The following is a 16,641-nucleotide window of genomic DNA, read 5'->3' on the forward strand; positions in this document are numbered from 1 at the left end:
GTCATGATGTAAGACTTGTAGTATAGGTTTGTGGCAGATTCTGGAAGCCTTGGATGGTATGCGGATTATGAGGCTTCCTAGGGCCAGATGGGACCACAGACTCCACTCTTTTCCCACACCCCAGCTTTTTCCAGAGCTTGCTCACCTTGTCCTAGGGGCTTTTGAAAATGTCTTCCTGGGGAAAGGCAGCCACTTGTGGGGACTTATCTTCCTTCCAATGATTGCTGAAATACCTCTTCTCAAGAAAGTCTTCTCATGCTGGTAAGAATACAGTGAATGACTTTCCCCTGACCATCCATAGTAAGTGTAGGATCTCTTCCCCCAAATGCATTTACTGTGCACTCAGAGTTCTTTGTCCTCGGTTAAGATTTTGGTTCTGCATTTTTGTCTTCTTCCTACATACTTGTCAATATGGCTTTCAGTTGTAAACTCCCAGAAGGTAGCACTTGCGTCTACAATAAAATCTTCCTATGATTTTGTTTGCAACCAAGTATAATTCAGTATTGAAATAGTTCTTCTTACAACCCAAGCACTACCTCTACTATTACTGCTGTATTAATTACTCCTCAGTTCCCATAGTACTATGTGTATATCTCTGTCCTTGAACTATTGTATGTTGTAATTATAACAGCTTGTGTTATAATTGCCCATTTACTTGTCTGTCTCCCGATAGACTGGGAGTTTCAACAGGGTCTGGATTTAATTCGTCTGTATTATGAGTCTCCTGCACAGGCCCTGGTACTGAATAGGCACTTAGTAAGAGTTTGTTGAATGAATGACAGTTACTTATCTGTTTTCTATCCCTTCCCCCTCCACCAACTGTAAGCTCCATAAGGACAGTGACTGTGTCTTCTAATCTCCAAAGTCACAAAAAGCATGGGATAGGAAATGAGCTCAGTCAATGCATATTTCATTGGACAAATGAGAATAATATTTTCTTCCAGAGGCATAACTCTTTAGAGATACAAAGCACATTTGTATGCTTTATCCAATTAATTCTCTCAAAATCTTTAGACCCTCCCTATCTGGTGTTCTCAAATCCTTATCATGTACCCTTTGCCTCCCTCACTCCCACCAGTTTCAGCTCTGTGTCTTTATGATCTGTCCCTCTTCTCCCTTCAAATCTTGGAAAGAGTTCTGAGGAAGTCACACACAACGTAAAGTGAGGCTTCCTACTGCCAGAGGGGACCACAGCCTCTACCTTTTTGCCCACAACTCAGCTTCTTCCACAGCTTGCTCACCTTGTCATAAGAGCCATTGAGAATGGCTTCCTGGGGAAAGGCAGCCACTTGTGGGGACTGTAAATTGTCCCCCTAGTGTAAAGCAGCCTAAAGGGAAAATTACATTCTGGTCTGCACTAGACCAAGATCATTCTCCTACTTAACAGCTTTGCCATCTTGGGCAGATTCATTAACCTCCATGGGTCAACTCTGGTTGTGAGGATTAGATGAAGTAGGTTGAATGCCTGTTGTAGGCTCTGGGAGCTCTGTAAGTGGGAGTTCCTGTCTTTACGTGGAAGGGTGGAATTTGAGGCATCAGTAAGCCCTTGGAGGGAAGGGTGGAATTTGAGGCATCACTTAAGCCCTTGGAAAGGAATCGTGACTTAAAAACAAACATGGGTTGGGGTTGCTTTGTTGTTCTGGGATCTCCCCTCCCTGTGTGCTGCCACCTCTGGCCCAGGCAAGCCAAGGACTCAGCACCTGGGTCAGCACCACGGACAGTTCCCAACACTTTGGGCTGCTCGTTCCTGTTCTGCATTAGGTTTTCAACTTCAAGTCACAACTTCATTTTTGTACCACCAAGACAGATATAACATGTCAGAATTTTACTGACTTGCCATCAGTTGTCATTCACATCTTAATTTCAGAGATGTTGAAAATGTGTGTCTTAGAATCAATTAAATAATGACAATATATGAAAGATGGTATTAGTGAGCTATTGGCCAATGACTCTTGAAGAGGTTAATTATAATAGCCAGCATTTGTTGAATGCTTACTGAGTTCCAGGCCTTTTTCACCCCTCCGTCTTCTGTATTGGGTGCTGTCTGCCCTTTATACATTGACTTAACAACTATTACATTTGGGGAATATAAATGTGAGCCAGATAGACGGTTAATCAACAGTTTTCCCACCATCCTTCTTCCCAAAATATTTTAGTTCTGAGCCTCATCTCTTCAGAACATTGCTTCTTGCTGAAGGATAATCTCTGTTAATATTTCCAGTCCACATTATGCTTAATCCATTTAAAAAGCATTTTAAATGCATATCCTTAATGACCCAGTAATTTCCCTCCTAGGTTTGTGCCCCCCTCCCCAAAAGTGCACAAATAAATGGTTGCAAAAAGACACGTATGAGAATGTCTTTGGCAGAGCTTTTTGTAATATCCCCAAACTGGAAACCACCCAAATATTCATCAGCAATAGAATTTTTATATATTCACACAGTGTAAGACAATAAAGCTATGAGAATGAACTGCACTGAAACAATGTGAATGAAACTCTCAAACATAATGTTGAAATAAAGAAGTTGACACTAGAGAATATATACGAGACAATTCTGTGTATACAGCAGTACAAAAGAGGGATGCCTCAGTGGCTTAGTTGGTTAAGTGTCTGACTCTTGATTTCAGCTCAGGTCATGATTTCACAGTTCGTGGGATTGAGTCCTGTGTCAGGCTCTGTGCTGACAGGCATGGAGTCTGGTTTGGATTCTGTCTCTCCCCCTCTCTCTGCCTCTTCTCTGCTCATGTGCGCCCTCTCTCTCTCTCTCTCTTTCTCTCTCTCTCACTCTCAAAAAAAAAAGTACAAAAGATGCAAAACCAACCTGTGGTATTAGAAGTCAGGATGATGCTACTCTTGGAGAAGTAACCATTACTCATGAGGGGCTTCTGGGGCATTGGTAATGTTCTGCTTCTTGATCTGGGTGCTGGCTCCCTGTGTGAGTGTACTTTGTAATATTCATCAAGTTGTACACTTACAATTGTACATCATATAATTGTACACTTTTCTGTATATATATTATACTTTAACAGTTGTTTTTAAAAGCATCTTTCTCCAGAAGAGAAGGGAATGGTAAGAATTTTATATGCAGGATGATTGGCAAGACATTTGGGGGTAGTTGGTCACATGGGATGTTTGGAATTACCTGAATTATTCAGTGTGAATGGAATGGAGAGCACATTGGAGAAACAGGAAAAAATAGGCTGGAAATGTAGATTGGGACTAGATCTGAAAGGCAATGTGTGTTAAGCCCTTTAGAATTTATTCTGCAAGCATTGAGGTACCATTGGAGGTATGTATGTATGTATGTATGTATGTATGTATGTATTTTAGAGAGAGAGCACAAGTAGGGAAGAGGGGCAGAGAGAGAGAGAGAGAGAGAGAGAGAGAGAAAGAAAGAGAGAATCTTAAGCAGGCTCCATGCTCAGCACAGAGCCCAATGTGGGGCTCAATCCCAGGACCCTGGGATCATGACCTGAGCCAGAATCAAGAGTCAGATGCTCAACCAACTGAACCACCCAGATACCCCATTGGAGGTTTTAATCAAAGATATGACATATTCAGGATTAAGTTTTAGAAAGTTCATGCAGACCACAGAGTGGAGAACTGGCAGAAGAGAATGTTCTGGTGCTGAGACACCAGTTAGAGTAGAGACTGACCACCTGACCAAGCATTTCAGGTACCTGGGGAAACTACAGATTCACAGACCCCACCCTAGGCCTACAGAACCAGAATTCTCAGGAGAGGGGACAGAGGAACCTGTGTTTTAACTGAGTTCCCAATGTATTCCAAACTGTCGAACCACCACTGACCTCCAGGCAAGTGTTTGGGAGCCTCTAAGTTAGTTAACTACTGCAGTAGTCCAGGGAAGAGAAGGTTAGGGGGTGAGCTAAGGCTATGACTCTGGTAATGTAGAGTAAGACTGAATTTGAATTCCCAAAAGGAGACATGGAGACACATGTCTAATTAACAAATACTTATATGTCATTTACTAAATAGCACTTCCTATGTACCAGACCCCGTTCTAAGTATTTTTTTTTTTACCAAATATTAACTTATTTAATCCACATAAACATATTTTGAGGTGCATACCATTATTTTCTCTATTTCTTTGAATAGAAGGAAACCAAGATACAGAGAAGTAAGTAACTTGCCCAGGATCACATTACCAATAAAGTGACCAGGGCCAGCTCTACAACTCAGGCCATAGTTTTAACCACTAGGCTTTGCTGCTTCCTGAACATGCTCCAGAAATAGTGGCAAATGGCTGTTCACTGTGAAAAGGGGCTGAGAGGTTGGCAGTTAAGAAACCTGAATTCTAATTTCAACATAGTCATTGACTCATGTCCCTCTGTAGACTTCAGTTGCCCCTCTACACAGGAAGACGTTAGTCTGGATGACCCAGAAGTTCCCTCCAAATGGAATCTTCTCTGATTTCAATGGAAGGCAGATTTTTACAGCTGCAGAGAGAAGAGGGGGAGGTAAAGAGCCCTCAGTCAGGGTTTGTGCTTCCTTGACCTGGTTTTGGAGACACAGCCAGAGGCAATATCAGGGCTAAGGAGGTCTGAGTGCCTGCATGCCACCTCAGCCTTGATTTTCAGATGAGTTTTAAGACGTGGGCAAGAAAGACATGTGAGGCTGAAGTCACTTAGGAATAGCTAAGCCAGGGAGAGGTTGACCATGGAGGAGGAAGAGGCAGCACCCTCCAGGGTATTTGTCTCAGAGGAACAAAAGAGCAGTAGCTGTGGGCAGGGGAAGCAGTGGGCTCAGGGGCCATGGTATAGCTCTGATCCTAGTTTAAAATAACAGACTGACCCAGAGCTCTTGTGTCTAGGGAATTTCACAGACTATGATATGGACCCATAGTGGGCCATTCACAGAGACAAGATTACACTCTGGTCAGTGACATGATTAGGGGTTTTGCAACCTGGGGACCTGGATTAAGTCATATAACCTTTCTCAGCTTTGGGTTCCTCATCTGGAAGACAAAGCTGTAAAGATCCATCTTTGGTAAAATGTCAAAGTGGAGAATAGTTGTATTCTCTGTTTCCTCTTCCTCCCGCCACCACAGTGCTGAAATCTCTAGCGGTTGAGAATATAAGATTGTTTTTCACACATACCTGGGTTTAAAGCCTAGCTCTGTCTTGTCTGGTATAACCTTGGACACGTTCCTGATCTGTTCTGAGCTTGGTTCCTTTTTGTAAAATTAGGATAACAATTCTTGACTGTCAGAGTTATGGTTAAATTATCTATCTAGTGCCTGGCACAGGGTTAAGTGCTATAAATGATGGTATCTACACTAATAATTTATCATGATGATAAATCATTATGATAAATAAATCATTTTTATTATCCTGTTCCTTATGAATGCTTGATTTTGGGAAAAGGTACATTAAGCACATATGAGTGAAACTTGTTTGCTTTATTGGAGAATTTGCATTTTTCTTGGGGATGCATCCTAAAAATAAAGCCAATTCAATTAAACACTATTAGTGGGGATAGGCAATGTTGGGTGCTGTCCTAGGTGCTGAAGGGTAGTAAGTGACGAATGAGCTTACACTGTACATGCAGATATCAGCTAGATTGAGTGAGGACTGTGTTTCCAGGTTCAGTGGAGTAGGTACACCAGTAGTGAAGATGAAGTTCTCCTAGGACTCAGGGAGTCTGATCAGGGAAATCTTTGTGGAAGATATGGCATTTGAATCCTGTGGTAAAGCTTAGTGAATTTAGTTGAGTGGTTCATGAGAAACATGGTTATTGGCATTAGAAAGACCTGGCTTTGAATTCCAGCTCTGCCATTAGTAGGTGTGTGTGCCCTTGGGAAAGTTCCTTAATTTTCTGGATTCTCATTTTCTTCTCCTGTAAAATGGGGCAGTAACTTTTTCACTCATAGTTTATTGTGACCTTTAGATGATGCCCACTTAAAACATGTGGCATAACGTCAGACACAATGGTAATAATAATAATAATAATAATAATAATAATAATAATCATCTTTATCAAGTGATTGCAGTATGCCATCGCCCACCTAGGACATCCCAAGGATTAAATGTTTGTATCATTACATTACCTAATTGTTATATTTACTCTTTGCAACAGCCCTAAGAGTTTGGTGAGTGCCGAATAACTCTATAGGTATTATTTAAAGCTTAGCTCTAGAGAATGGTTAGAATTTTAATAGGGCAGGTGAGCAAGGGAGGAAAGTAAAGGAGAGAAAACCAAGATGAGGACGTTACTGAGGATGTACCTAAAGTAATGAGGCGCCCAGCTGGGCTGAGGTGGGAAGATTGTGAGGGAGACCAGTAGCAGATGGGCTGGGAATCTGATAATGGAGTCTTGAATGCCTGGTTGCAAAGGTTGAACCTAATTTGGCAGGCAACGGGGAGCCATTCTCAGGTTTTAAATAGGATCATGGCATGATTGAAGCTGTGATTTATTTATAAATTTAGGTTTTGCCTTCATTTACATTATAGAATTAATACATTTAACTATAAAAAATTCAAGAGACATAGACACATACAAAAGAGAAATAAAACTTTCCCAACGTGCTGGTTGGAGTGTGAATTGGTACAACTATTTTGGCAAATCATTTGGCAGCTGAAAAAATTCTTGCCCTATGACCCAGCAGCTCTGTTCCTAGGTATATGTCCGAGATGCATGTGTGAATCTTCCCTAAAGGCCAAGTGCCGAAATAATCATAGCAGCATTATTTCTAATAGCCCTATGCTGGAAAAAAATACTAAACAGTACAGTGGATGAATAGATTGTGGTATATTCATACAGTGGAATACTATATAGCAGTGATAATAAGCCGTCTACAACTACACACAACATGAGTGGGCCTTACACAGTCAACATAACACCGAGCAGAAGAAGCCGGTCCACCCCACCCAAAAAAAAAATGGCCTTCTCTATTTATAAAGTTCAAAAAACAGGCAAAACTAATATCTGGTGTTAGAGATCAGGATAGTGGCTACCCTTGTGGAGTGAGAGAGACCAGAAGACATCACAGTGGGCTTTGGGGGTCCCTGCAGTGCTCTGTTTCTTTATCTGGGTGCTGATTATACGTTTGCTTTGTGGAAGTTCATCAAACTGTACACTTTGGGTTTGTGCACTTTTATGTATAGATCTTACAGTACTTAGATTTAAAAGTTCCAGAAACACATCTTTCAAACCCCTCCTCTAACAGTTATTCCCCATTAACAGTTTGGTTCATATCCTCCCAGATTTCCTCCCAAATATATATGAGCTATCTATAGCTTTACAAAAATGGTATTATGATTTACATAGTGTCCTGCAACATACTTTGTTAACAGTATGTTGAGGCAGTTTTTCTGTGTCACTGTATGTGTAGATCTAGATGATGTTTTTAAGATTTTATTTTTAAGCCATCTCTACACCCAACGCGGGGCTCAAACTCACAATCCTGAGATCCAGAATCACATGCTCTACCAACTGAGCCAGCCAGTCACCCCTAGATGATTCTTTCTAACTATTTCACAGTATTTTATTGTGCAGATATATCATTTAATAAACCGGTCCCCTGTTCGTGGACGGTTAATTCCAGCATTTCGTTGGTGTAAATAATACATGGGGAACCTCTTCATGCATATCTTTATGTACTTTTGTGACTTTTTGTGTAGAATAAATGAGTAGGAGTGGAGTATCTTTGTCTGAAGTGGTAATTTAAGATAGTTAATCTGTTAATGGCTTGTTGGGTGGGTGAGTTGGAAGCAGGGAGACCAGTTAGGGGGCTGTTGACGTAGTATAGACTTGAGATAATCACAGTGGTTGGCTGTGAAAATGGACAAGAAAGGGAAGAGATAAGAGATATTACAGGGAAAGAGCTTATAAGACCTGCCATTTGATGAGAGAGGAGGAAAAGTCAGAGAGGTCCTGAGGCGGTTCTGGGTCTGGGTGGCTGAGTTGATTGGGGGAGGTGGGACCAGGGATGGGTTTAGTTTTGGCCAGGTTGCATTCAAGGATCCTGCTCAACATCCAGGTAGCGATGCTCGGAATACAGTTGGAAATATTGCTGTGAACAGAGTTAAAGGCTACAGGTTGAGGGTGGGATTCATTTGCATAGGATAGTGCTGAGGTTGTGGGAGGGGATTGAAATTGACAGGGGGCAGAGTTAGAGAGAGAGAGAGAGAGAGAGAGAGAGAGAGAGAGAGAGAGAGAGAACCCAAGGACTGAATGGTGAGGGCCTCACATATAGGGATGGAAGCAGTAGTCAGAGAGACTGGAGGAGATTCATAAAATTTACTATCAAGGAAGCCAAAGAAGAGATCTGAAGTGGCTGTTGTTCAAAGGATGAAGTAATCAGTAGCCTACGTTAGTCTCCCTCCCACTGGCCCCCCCAATGGGTGCTGTCATTACATCTTGTACTTGGTCTTCAAAGCATTTAACACACTTGTGATTAGTCAATGGGATCATCTGTTCAGTGTCCAACACCCCCTCTGAACTCTGAGCTCTGTGGAGGCAGGGACCATGCCACTCCCATCACACTCCCTCCTGTCTCCAGCATCAGGCATGGTGTTTGGCACACAGTGGTGTTGGTACCCCAAGCTGTTGCTGCCTCCTGGCAGGGCTCCAGCTGTTCACACTCCACGCCACTACCCCTGCTCTGCACAGGTTGAGAGAAGAGGGACTTAGGACCCTGTGGGAGAAAATTCAAGCTGCTCAGTTCAAGTTTTGGGTGCAGCAAGTGTGAGTGGGTAGCCAGAAGTGGGTCATCCAAATTCCCATTTATTTGTACATTACAGTAGCCAGCCACAGTTGGTGCCCAAAGCTTACAGCACTCAAACTCCAGGCCTCTCCAATGGGTCGTTTGTGATGACAGTGGACAAGGTAGCCTGTCATTTGCCCCCCTTAACCATCCCTTTGGAAAGCATGCCCTTCTCCATGCCTGCATTCATTATGCAGCAGCTCTTTTTATCACCACATTCGTGAAGGAAATGGTCTTTCCACTGTGATGCTGGACCCCACCAGTGCAAAGACTTCTGAACTTTGACTTTCTTAGGCTGCTAGTCAAGGCAGGTGTCTTAGGTCAGATTTCCCCAAAAAGGACCGCGAGATAAGATTCGTGTGCAAGTGATGGAAATGCCCCCACAGGAGACCTGAAAGCAGGAAGCATGCAGGGATGTGGAGTCAGGCAGAGCCCACAGAGGGCAGCTTCAACCCCTCCCACAGTGTTCCTCTGGAGCCTGTTATGCCTCAGAGTTGTTCTGACCTGAAGCAAAGGACCGGAGTGAGGGTTCATTCTCCTGTTCCATTTGGTCTTTGATTAAGGGGATCACAGGTCATAAACCCCCAGGCACTTCTGCCTCTGTCTGTGTGGGGGAAACATGGGCTCAGTAGCCCAAAGGAAGACCGAGCAAAACACAAAAGTTGGCAGGTGGTGGCTTTCAGAAGCCAGTGTAGAGGGGCCTCACAGAGGTGGGATGAAGGGAGATCTGTGAGATGTGGGTGGTGCTTCAACATCGTCTGCTACCACGGCTCAAGCCAGGCTCTGTTTCTGGGACCCAGTGGACCCGAAACAGAGGCTGAAGTTCCTGTCTTGCACCGGTGTGTGCTTTATCAGTGGAGACCAGCACTTAGAAGCACGTTTCGCATCTTCATGAAGGCTTCCCACTGAGCACAAAGGCAGTCAGTAAATGTTGAGTGAGCGGAAGTGCCATATTTCAGGAGCTGGGGGCTGAGGTAAGGCCCTTGTACTTAGTCATGAGCAGTCACTGGAGACTGGTTTAGTAAGCTGTGTGAATGGAGTGGAAGCCACACTGCAAGAGATGACAGTGTGTGGTTGTCTGTGTTCTCTGAAGGAGTTTGTTGGTTGAAGGGGGTGGTGGAAGAAGTGAAGCCTCGAGCAGACTTGCAGGAGGAATGGAAAGAGCCAGAAGATGTAGAGGTGGCAGAATCAAGGCCCAGAGAGGACAAATGGTAAGAGGAGGAGTTCTTGGAGAGGGTGGGAGGAGGTGGGATGAGGAGAACAGGTGGTTGATCAGCCTTGGCCAGGAGAAGGGTTACCCCTTCCTCCCAGAGAGGAGGGGAGGGGTGAGGGGCATGTTGAAAGGTCTAAGGATGGTGAAATTTGGAAGTGAGAAAGAGCAAGTCAAAGAGACACATTCTTTCAGCAAAGTGGGAGAAAGGTCATTTGTTGGGGTGATGGGGTTATGGGGTGGGAAGTGTGAAAGCATTGGCACAGTCCCTTTGGGGACCTTGACTGAGTCACCAAGAGATGGCCATCTAACCCATGAGGTTAGATGGACATTGTTGGTGTGGTTGGGTACCTGATTGGGGACTCCCATGGTGGAGATGGTGGCAGGTTGGAGGAAAATGCAAGATAGTTGGCATGAGCATATTTGGGGAGTGTTAGGAGGTCTTTCTCTGCAGTCACGTGGCCGTTTTTGTTTTGTACCTACTGTGTGCCAGGCTCTGTGGTAGATGTTCAACTGCTCCACAGGGTTCAACTGCTACCTGACTCACCCAAGGTCTAGCAACTAGTGTGTGCAGAACGGAATTCTATGCCTGCTCCATCTGATTGCAAAACCAGCCTCACCGAGGCTCATACAGGGTACTGGATGTGAAATGCTTTGGTGCTACAGAATGCCACAGCACGTGAAGCACGCCTTTCCAAACTTCCTCCTTAGCCCCTGTGGGGACTGAGTTGTTGTGTCATGCTTTGGTTCTTCCTCTTCCAGGAGAAATGTGTCAGACCCTGGTGGGTGGGGGAACGAACCAGTGTGGTGCTCTAGAACAGGGCTCAGTGGGGAGGTGGAAAGCCCAGGCAGGTGTCTGTAGCCTGCCTGCAGGGTTCCGGGTTGTGGGTTTGCATCCCCAGTGTGAGGGAGTGGGGTTTGTCCCTGGACGTAAGTCTGCACTGTGTGTATGTGCGGTGGGGGACATCTCTCTGTGCTTGTGAGTGTGCATGTGTGTGTTTCTGAATCTTACTCTATCTTAGCACCTGCTATGCACAGAAACACAGAAGTGGTTGGGTGGGATGCAGATACAGCTTAGGGAAAGAACCAATTGTGGAATGAAGGGAAGCACAGAGACAGGGACACATGTGTTCAGAAACACCCAGGTGATACACACCCAGAAATGCACAGCGTCAGTTTCTCTGTGTGCTTTTGTGAGTGGGTTGCCATATACTTCTTATGGATGTACATCTGTGTGACTGGCACATACCCATTTAGTCTCAGAAACACAGAATGGTAGGTATATGGAGACTCATGGAAACACACAAATACAAACACTCAGACATACATTAACACACTGTCTTTGCACGTATATTCTTGTATTTGTGTTACTGTGTGTTGAGTGTGTGGACATCTGTGCGCCTGAATAATGCAGATACATGTGGGAGACAAACGTGGGCACACACTGAGAAACACACAGTGTGTGTGTGTGTGTGTGTGTGTGTGTGTGTGTGTGTGTGTGTATCTTTTAAAGTCAAGGAGGAAAGGAGAAGGGATGCCAGGAGGCAGCCACCAGGAGGTGTCCTGGCCTTGCTCTGTCTCCTGGCATGCAGACCCGAGTCCCCCTACCTCTTGCCAAGCAGAATGATGGGATTTGGGTGGCACTGCTTCACTGCAGTGGGTTGGTCAGCAGGCGCTGAGAAAGTCCCTGAGGTGTACGAACTCATCCCAGACTTTGTAGAGACATGGGGAAGATCCCCCTAAAGATCTATCCCCACCTCCAGCAAACCCACAGTGCCTACAGGGAGGCAGGAGTTGTAAAGCTTACCCTGATCACCAGGCTGTGGAGCATGGAACAAAGAGACTCTCCTGGGGTCAATTCCTGGCACTGTTGTTCCCCATCCCCCCCCCCATCCACCTTTCTAAGTCTTGATGGGTGTGGGCAAGTGGCTTAACTTCTGTGTCTAGTGTCCTTGATGCTAACATGAGAGAGCAGACCCATCTCCTCACGGGTGGTTGAGGAGGAAGACCACTCTCAAGGCACACATTTGTTCATCCAGCAGTTATTGAGCACCTACTGTGGCTGGATCCTCTTCTCAACCCCAGGGCTTCGACAGTCAACAAAGCAAAGCAAAGTACCGTGTCCTGATGGAGTTCACCCTCTGCGGAAAGGAAGCTGGTCAATAAATCAGCAATGTACAACATATCTGGGGTGGTGTTAGAAAGAAAGCCAAAGCAGGATGATAGGACAGAGAGGGGCAGGGGGTGTGAGGGGCCAGGAAATAGTCAAGGAAGGTCTTGGATAAGGTGATTGATTGCAGAGTGGAAGCAAAGGAGTGAGCTACTGGCAGAGGAGGAGATGTTTGAGGGAAGGGAGTAGCAAGGGCAGAGGGTCATTTGTCATAATAAGCCTGTTCTCCCATTTTACAGTTGAGGAAATTGATGCACAGGGCGGATGAGTGATTTGCCCAGACTCTCACAGCCAGTGAGAAAGAGATCCAGGTTTGAAGCTGGACAGTCTGGTTTCAGAGCCAGTGGTCTAAATCAGTGTCCTCAATCAGGGGAGACTTGCCCCACGCCCAGGGGAGATTTGGCAGTGTCTGGAGACATTTTTGGTTGCCACAACTGGACTGGAGGGTGCTACTAGCATCTAGTAGGTAGAGGCCAGGGATACTGATAGACCTTCTACAATGCACAGGAAGCCCCTGACAACACCACTGTATGCCATCTAAATTGCCAGTTGTACTGAGGTGCAAAACCTGGTCCAAATCCATGCAAAGCACTCAACAGAGTATGGCATGTAGTAGGTGCTCAATAAATAGGAGCTGAAGGGGCACCTGGGTGGTCAAGTGTCCTACTCTTGGTTATGGCTCAGGTCGTGATCTCATGGTTCATGAAATTGAGCTGCGTGTCAGGCTCCATGCTAACAACTCGGAGCCTCCTTGGGATTCTCTCTCTACCCTCTTTCTCTCTGCCCTTCCCCTTGCAAAATAAATAAACTCTAAAAAAACAGTAGCTGAAGAGGAAGAGGAGAAATGATTTGTAGAAAGTTGCAGGGGAGAGATGGATTCAAGGAAGAAAAAGTACCTGTAAATGAATCCGTTAGTTAACGGGACTCGTGTGACACTGCATGTTGGGTGGGTATGAGGGGCATGGCTGCCCCAGGAAGGGGGGTACAGGTGGGGCAGGTGGTAGGAATTTGATGGTCTGGGGGTGGGGGCCGACACCAGCCACTGTAACACTAACCAGATGACTTGTCTCTCCGTCCCCTTCCCATCCTGTGTCTCTTTCCCCATCTCTCTTGGCCTCTCTGCCCAGAAGGGGACAGCCGGAGGCTGAAGGGGGCCATCCAGAGGAGCACGGAGACCGGCCTGGCAGTGGAGATGCCCAGCCGGACACTGCGCCAGGCCAGCCACGAGTCCATCGAGGACAGCATGAATAGCTACGGCTCCGAGGGCAAGTGAGTGTGGGGCCGGCCTGCTGCCAGCCCTCCTGGCTCTCGAGAGCCCTGTGGCGTGGGGCGGGCAGGGCTGAGCGACCCCATCCGGGAGCCCTGGGTCAGCCTCAGGCTGGTCGGGGCATTGTCTCAGCACTCCTGGTAGTCCAGAAGGGGGGTGATAAACAAGGAGCCCCAGTGGCGGAGCAGCGTGGAGCAGATTCCGGGGCCCAACTGCCCACTGGCTGCGTGATCCTGGGCAAGTCCCCTCTCTGCACCTCAGTTTCCTCATCTGTAAAATGGGGTGCTCGTACCAGCCTCAGAGGGGTGTTGTGAGGATTCAGCGGGTTAATATTTACAGAGAGCACAGGACGGTGTCGGCACACGAGTGCCACATGTGAGTGCTGGGAAATAAGGGGGTGGAGAGGGGTCTTATTATGAGTGTTACTGTGTCATCTTCACTTTCTTAGTTTCTTAAATCACAAGTGGTTTTTAAAAATACATATTACTGCTTGTTAAGGAGTTTCACAAACATCGAGTCATAGAACATTGGGTATGACTCCCTCCTTGCCAGCACCTCTCTCCCCTGATGCATCAGAATCACTGGGCACTTGCTCCCCATACGGGTTGCAGGGGCCTGTGCCTGGAATCAGGGTCTCTGGGAGTGGAGCTCAGGAACTCCATTTTCTAAAGGCTCCCTGGGGGAGGACTAATCTTTCCCCAGGACGTTCTCCTGTCTGCAGCAATTATGGACCTCTTTGAGAATTTTGGGAAAGTTGTTGGCATGCACATGCCCCCTAACACACACACACACACACACACACACAGACCTACATCCTCTTTTCATACCTGTAAGGGGTTCCCAGATTCCCCTAAAGCCCATCTGTGGATCCTTAGCAATGAAACTTTGCTCCAGAGTGATGATCAGCGTACCCAGAGAGGTTCAGGAACCTGTTCTGGGCACACAGCACATTAACAGGTGTGGAACTCATGAGTCCTGACTCCCAGTGGGGACTCATTCCATGGCAACACATTGCTTTCTTGTCTTAGCCATCCTCAGCTGGGGAAGGGTAAAGTTGTGCCAACCAGTACAGCGGACACTAGGCACGTGGCTATTTAAATGTAAATTAATTAAAATTGAATAAAGTGAAATAATCTCTTTTTCCATCACACTGGCCATATTTCAGGTGCACAGCAACACGTGTCCAGAGGCAACCGTTTGGGACCATGCAGATATAGAGCCTCTCTGTCCTCAGAGACCATTCCACTGGACAGCACGGGCTAAGTGGCTTGTCCGAGGGCAGGGCAGGGGCTTGGCCACCACCTCCTGCTCTCCTCTCATTTCTGACGCTGCCTCCCAGCTGGGGGTTCCTGCTGGCTGGAGGCCTTCCCACCCCCAGCCCCTCCTAAACTGGGCATCTCCGGCCTCTGTGAATGGCCTTGCCTTGGCAGATGCTGCCGTTCCACCCACCTCCTAGGGAGGCTTTCCGGAGGGCGAGGAGAGGAGGAGGACAGGCGGAAGGGAGGGGAAGGGGAAGAGGAGGAGGAGGAAGGGAACAAATGTTTTCTTTAACCTGAGAAACTTGGCAAGGCAGCCAAACTTGGAGGAAGATATTCTAGGCACCTGGGTAGTAGTGGGTCTCTGCTGAGTTTCAGGGGGTCAGGTTTGGGTCCTAGTCCCTGGCTCTGCCACTGACCCCCAGGTGGCCTTGAGCACATCTCTCAGCCTCTTACGCTTCAAGTCAAGACTCTGGAGTCAAACTGTCCTGGTTTGTGCTTCATTTCTCCTTCCTTTTTTTAAAAAAAAAAATATTTATTTTTGGGAGAGCACAAGTGGGGGAGGGGCAGAGAGAGCGGGACAGAGGATCTGAAGCAGCCTCTGGGCTGACAGGCTGACGGGTCGCGAGCCTGATGTGGGGCTTGAACTTACGAACCACAAGATGGTGGCCTGAGCTGAAGTTGGACGCTCAGCCGACTGAGCCACCCGGGTGCCTCTCTCATTTCTGCTTCTTCATAGGTGTGTGACTTTGGTGAAGTTATTTTACTTCTTTGAGCCCAGTTTCTTCATCTATGGAAAGGGGACAATGATAGTATAGACCACTAAAAGAGTTGTGGTATGGATTAAATGAATTAACACATGTGCAAGCGCTTAGCACAGCGACTGGTACGTAGCATGCACTATTAGTCTATTATTATTGTCTGTGATTATTGTTGTTGGTTGTTGATTCAGCCCCTGTTAATTGGGTATTTTGCTCCTTGTGGCCAGTTGCGTCCTAACGGATACAGGGAGCCACCCCCGATGCAATCATGTCTGTAAGTACTTAGCACAGAGCAAGTATGGGGTTGATGTTGGCTGTGATGGTTTTGAGTATCAAAAAGTCTGGGGTGGATATCGTGAACCCAGTTGAGGAAGGACTAGGTGGGTTGGAGGATGCAGGTTCCGGCAGAGGGGAGACTCTTGCCCTCCAGAGAGGGTCTGAGTCTTGATGGAACCCGGCCAGGTTCTACCGCTCCACCTGACACCTGGGCCAGGAAGGGACCTAGAAAGAACAGGTGGGGGCATGGAGCTGTGGTCGGCCTCCTCCTTGTTCTGGAGGTATTTTGGGCGCTGGTGGGACCCAGATGCCAGGCTCTGAAATAGGAGGGGGTGTGACTGTCCTCCCCTTGGGCTCCTGCCAGCCCAGCTGAGGCTTACGAGGAGCCAGTGTGCTTGAGCTGCCCCCGCGAGCCTGCGGCCCCTGGCGCTGCTGGGTCCGTCTGCCCGTGCGCTGGATCACTGGGCGTGTGTATTTCTGCAAGTGGCCGCAGGGGGTTTTATTTTGGCAGTGATGATCGAGTACCTACAGTGTGCTAGGGCCGGGCACCTGGGACACCCTGCCTGCACTGACCAAGCAGTTATCAGTGAAGTGAGAGCTGCAAAAGACAGGCATAGAGAACTTGGAAAGCACTGCCTCCTAGCCAGGTCTCTGGGCTGGGGAAGGGGTGCATGTGGGTGGGGCCATTCTGTCAGCGAAGATCCTTGGGCTCCAGGTTGCACGATATTGGCTGACAGTGACGTCAGCACTCGCTGTGCAAAGTGTGGCCCACAGTCCAGCTGCATCAGGGTCCCCTGGGAGTATGTTAAAAATGCAGCTTCTCAGGCTCCACCCCAGATCCACTGAATCCGAATCTGAATTTTTACAAGATCTCCAGCTGGATCGTGTGCACATGAAGCTTGAGAAGCCCTGGCTTAGTGGTAATAATGTTCTAGAGCTAACCCTTATGGAGCACTTGTTCTGGGCAGGCACCGG

At 47.0% G+C, this 16,641-nt stretch overlaps 1 protein-coding gene across 2 annotated transcripts in view; it reads left to right on the forward strand.

Annotated features, from left to right (window-relative positions):
- RIMS4 (regulating synaptic membrane exocytosis 4) overlaps positions 1-16,641 on the forward strand; it is a 59,295-nt gene that overhangs the window by 27,464 nt on the left and 15,190 nt on the right. The window contains exon 2 of one of the 2 annotated variants that reach the window (XM_047069788.1): positions 13,234-13,375. In XM_047069788.1, coding sequence (XP_046925744.1) covers positions 13,234-13,375 — 142 coding nt within the window. The remainder of the gene's footprint in view (positions 1-13,233; positions 13,376-16,641) is intronic. The other variant, XM_047069789.1, reaches the window with a different exon arrangement.

Source organism: Lynx rufus, unplaced genomic scaffold (genome assembly GCF_022079265.1).
Source record: "Lynx rufus isolate CCGP_SWC_20201006 ecotype Redwood Valley unplaced genomic scaffold, mLynRuf1.p SCAF_8, whole genome shotgun sequence".
Lineage (NCBI taxonomy): Eukaryota > Metazoa > Chordata > Mammalia > Carnivora > Felidae > Lynx > Lynx rufus.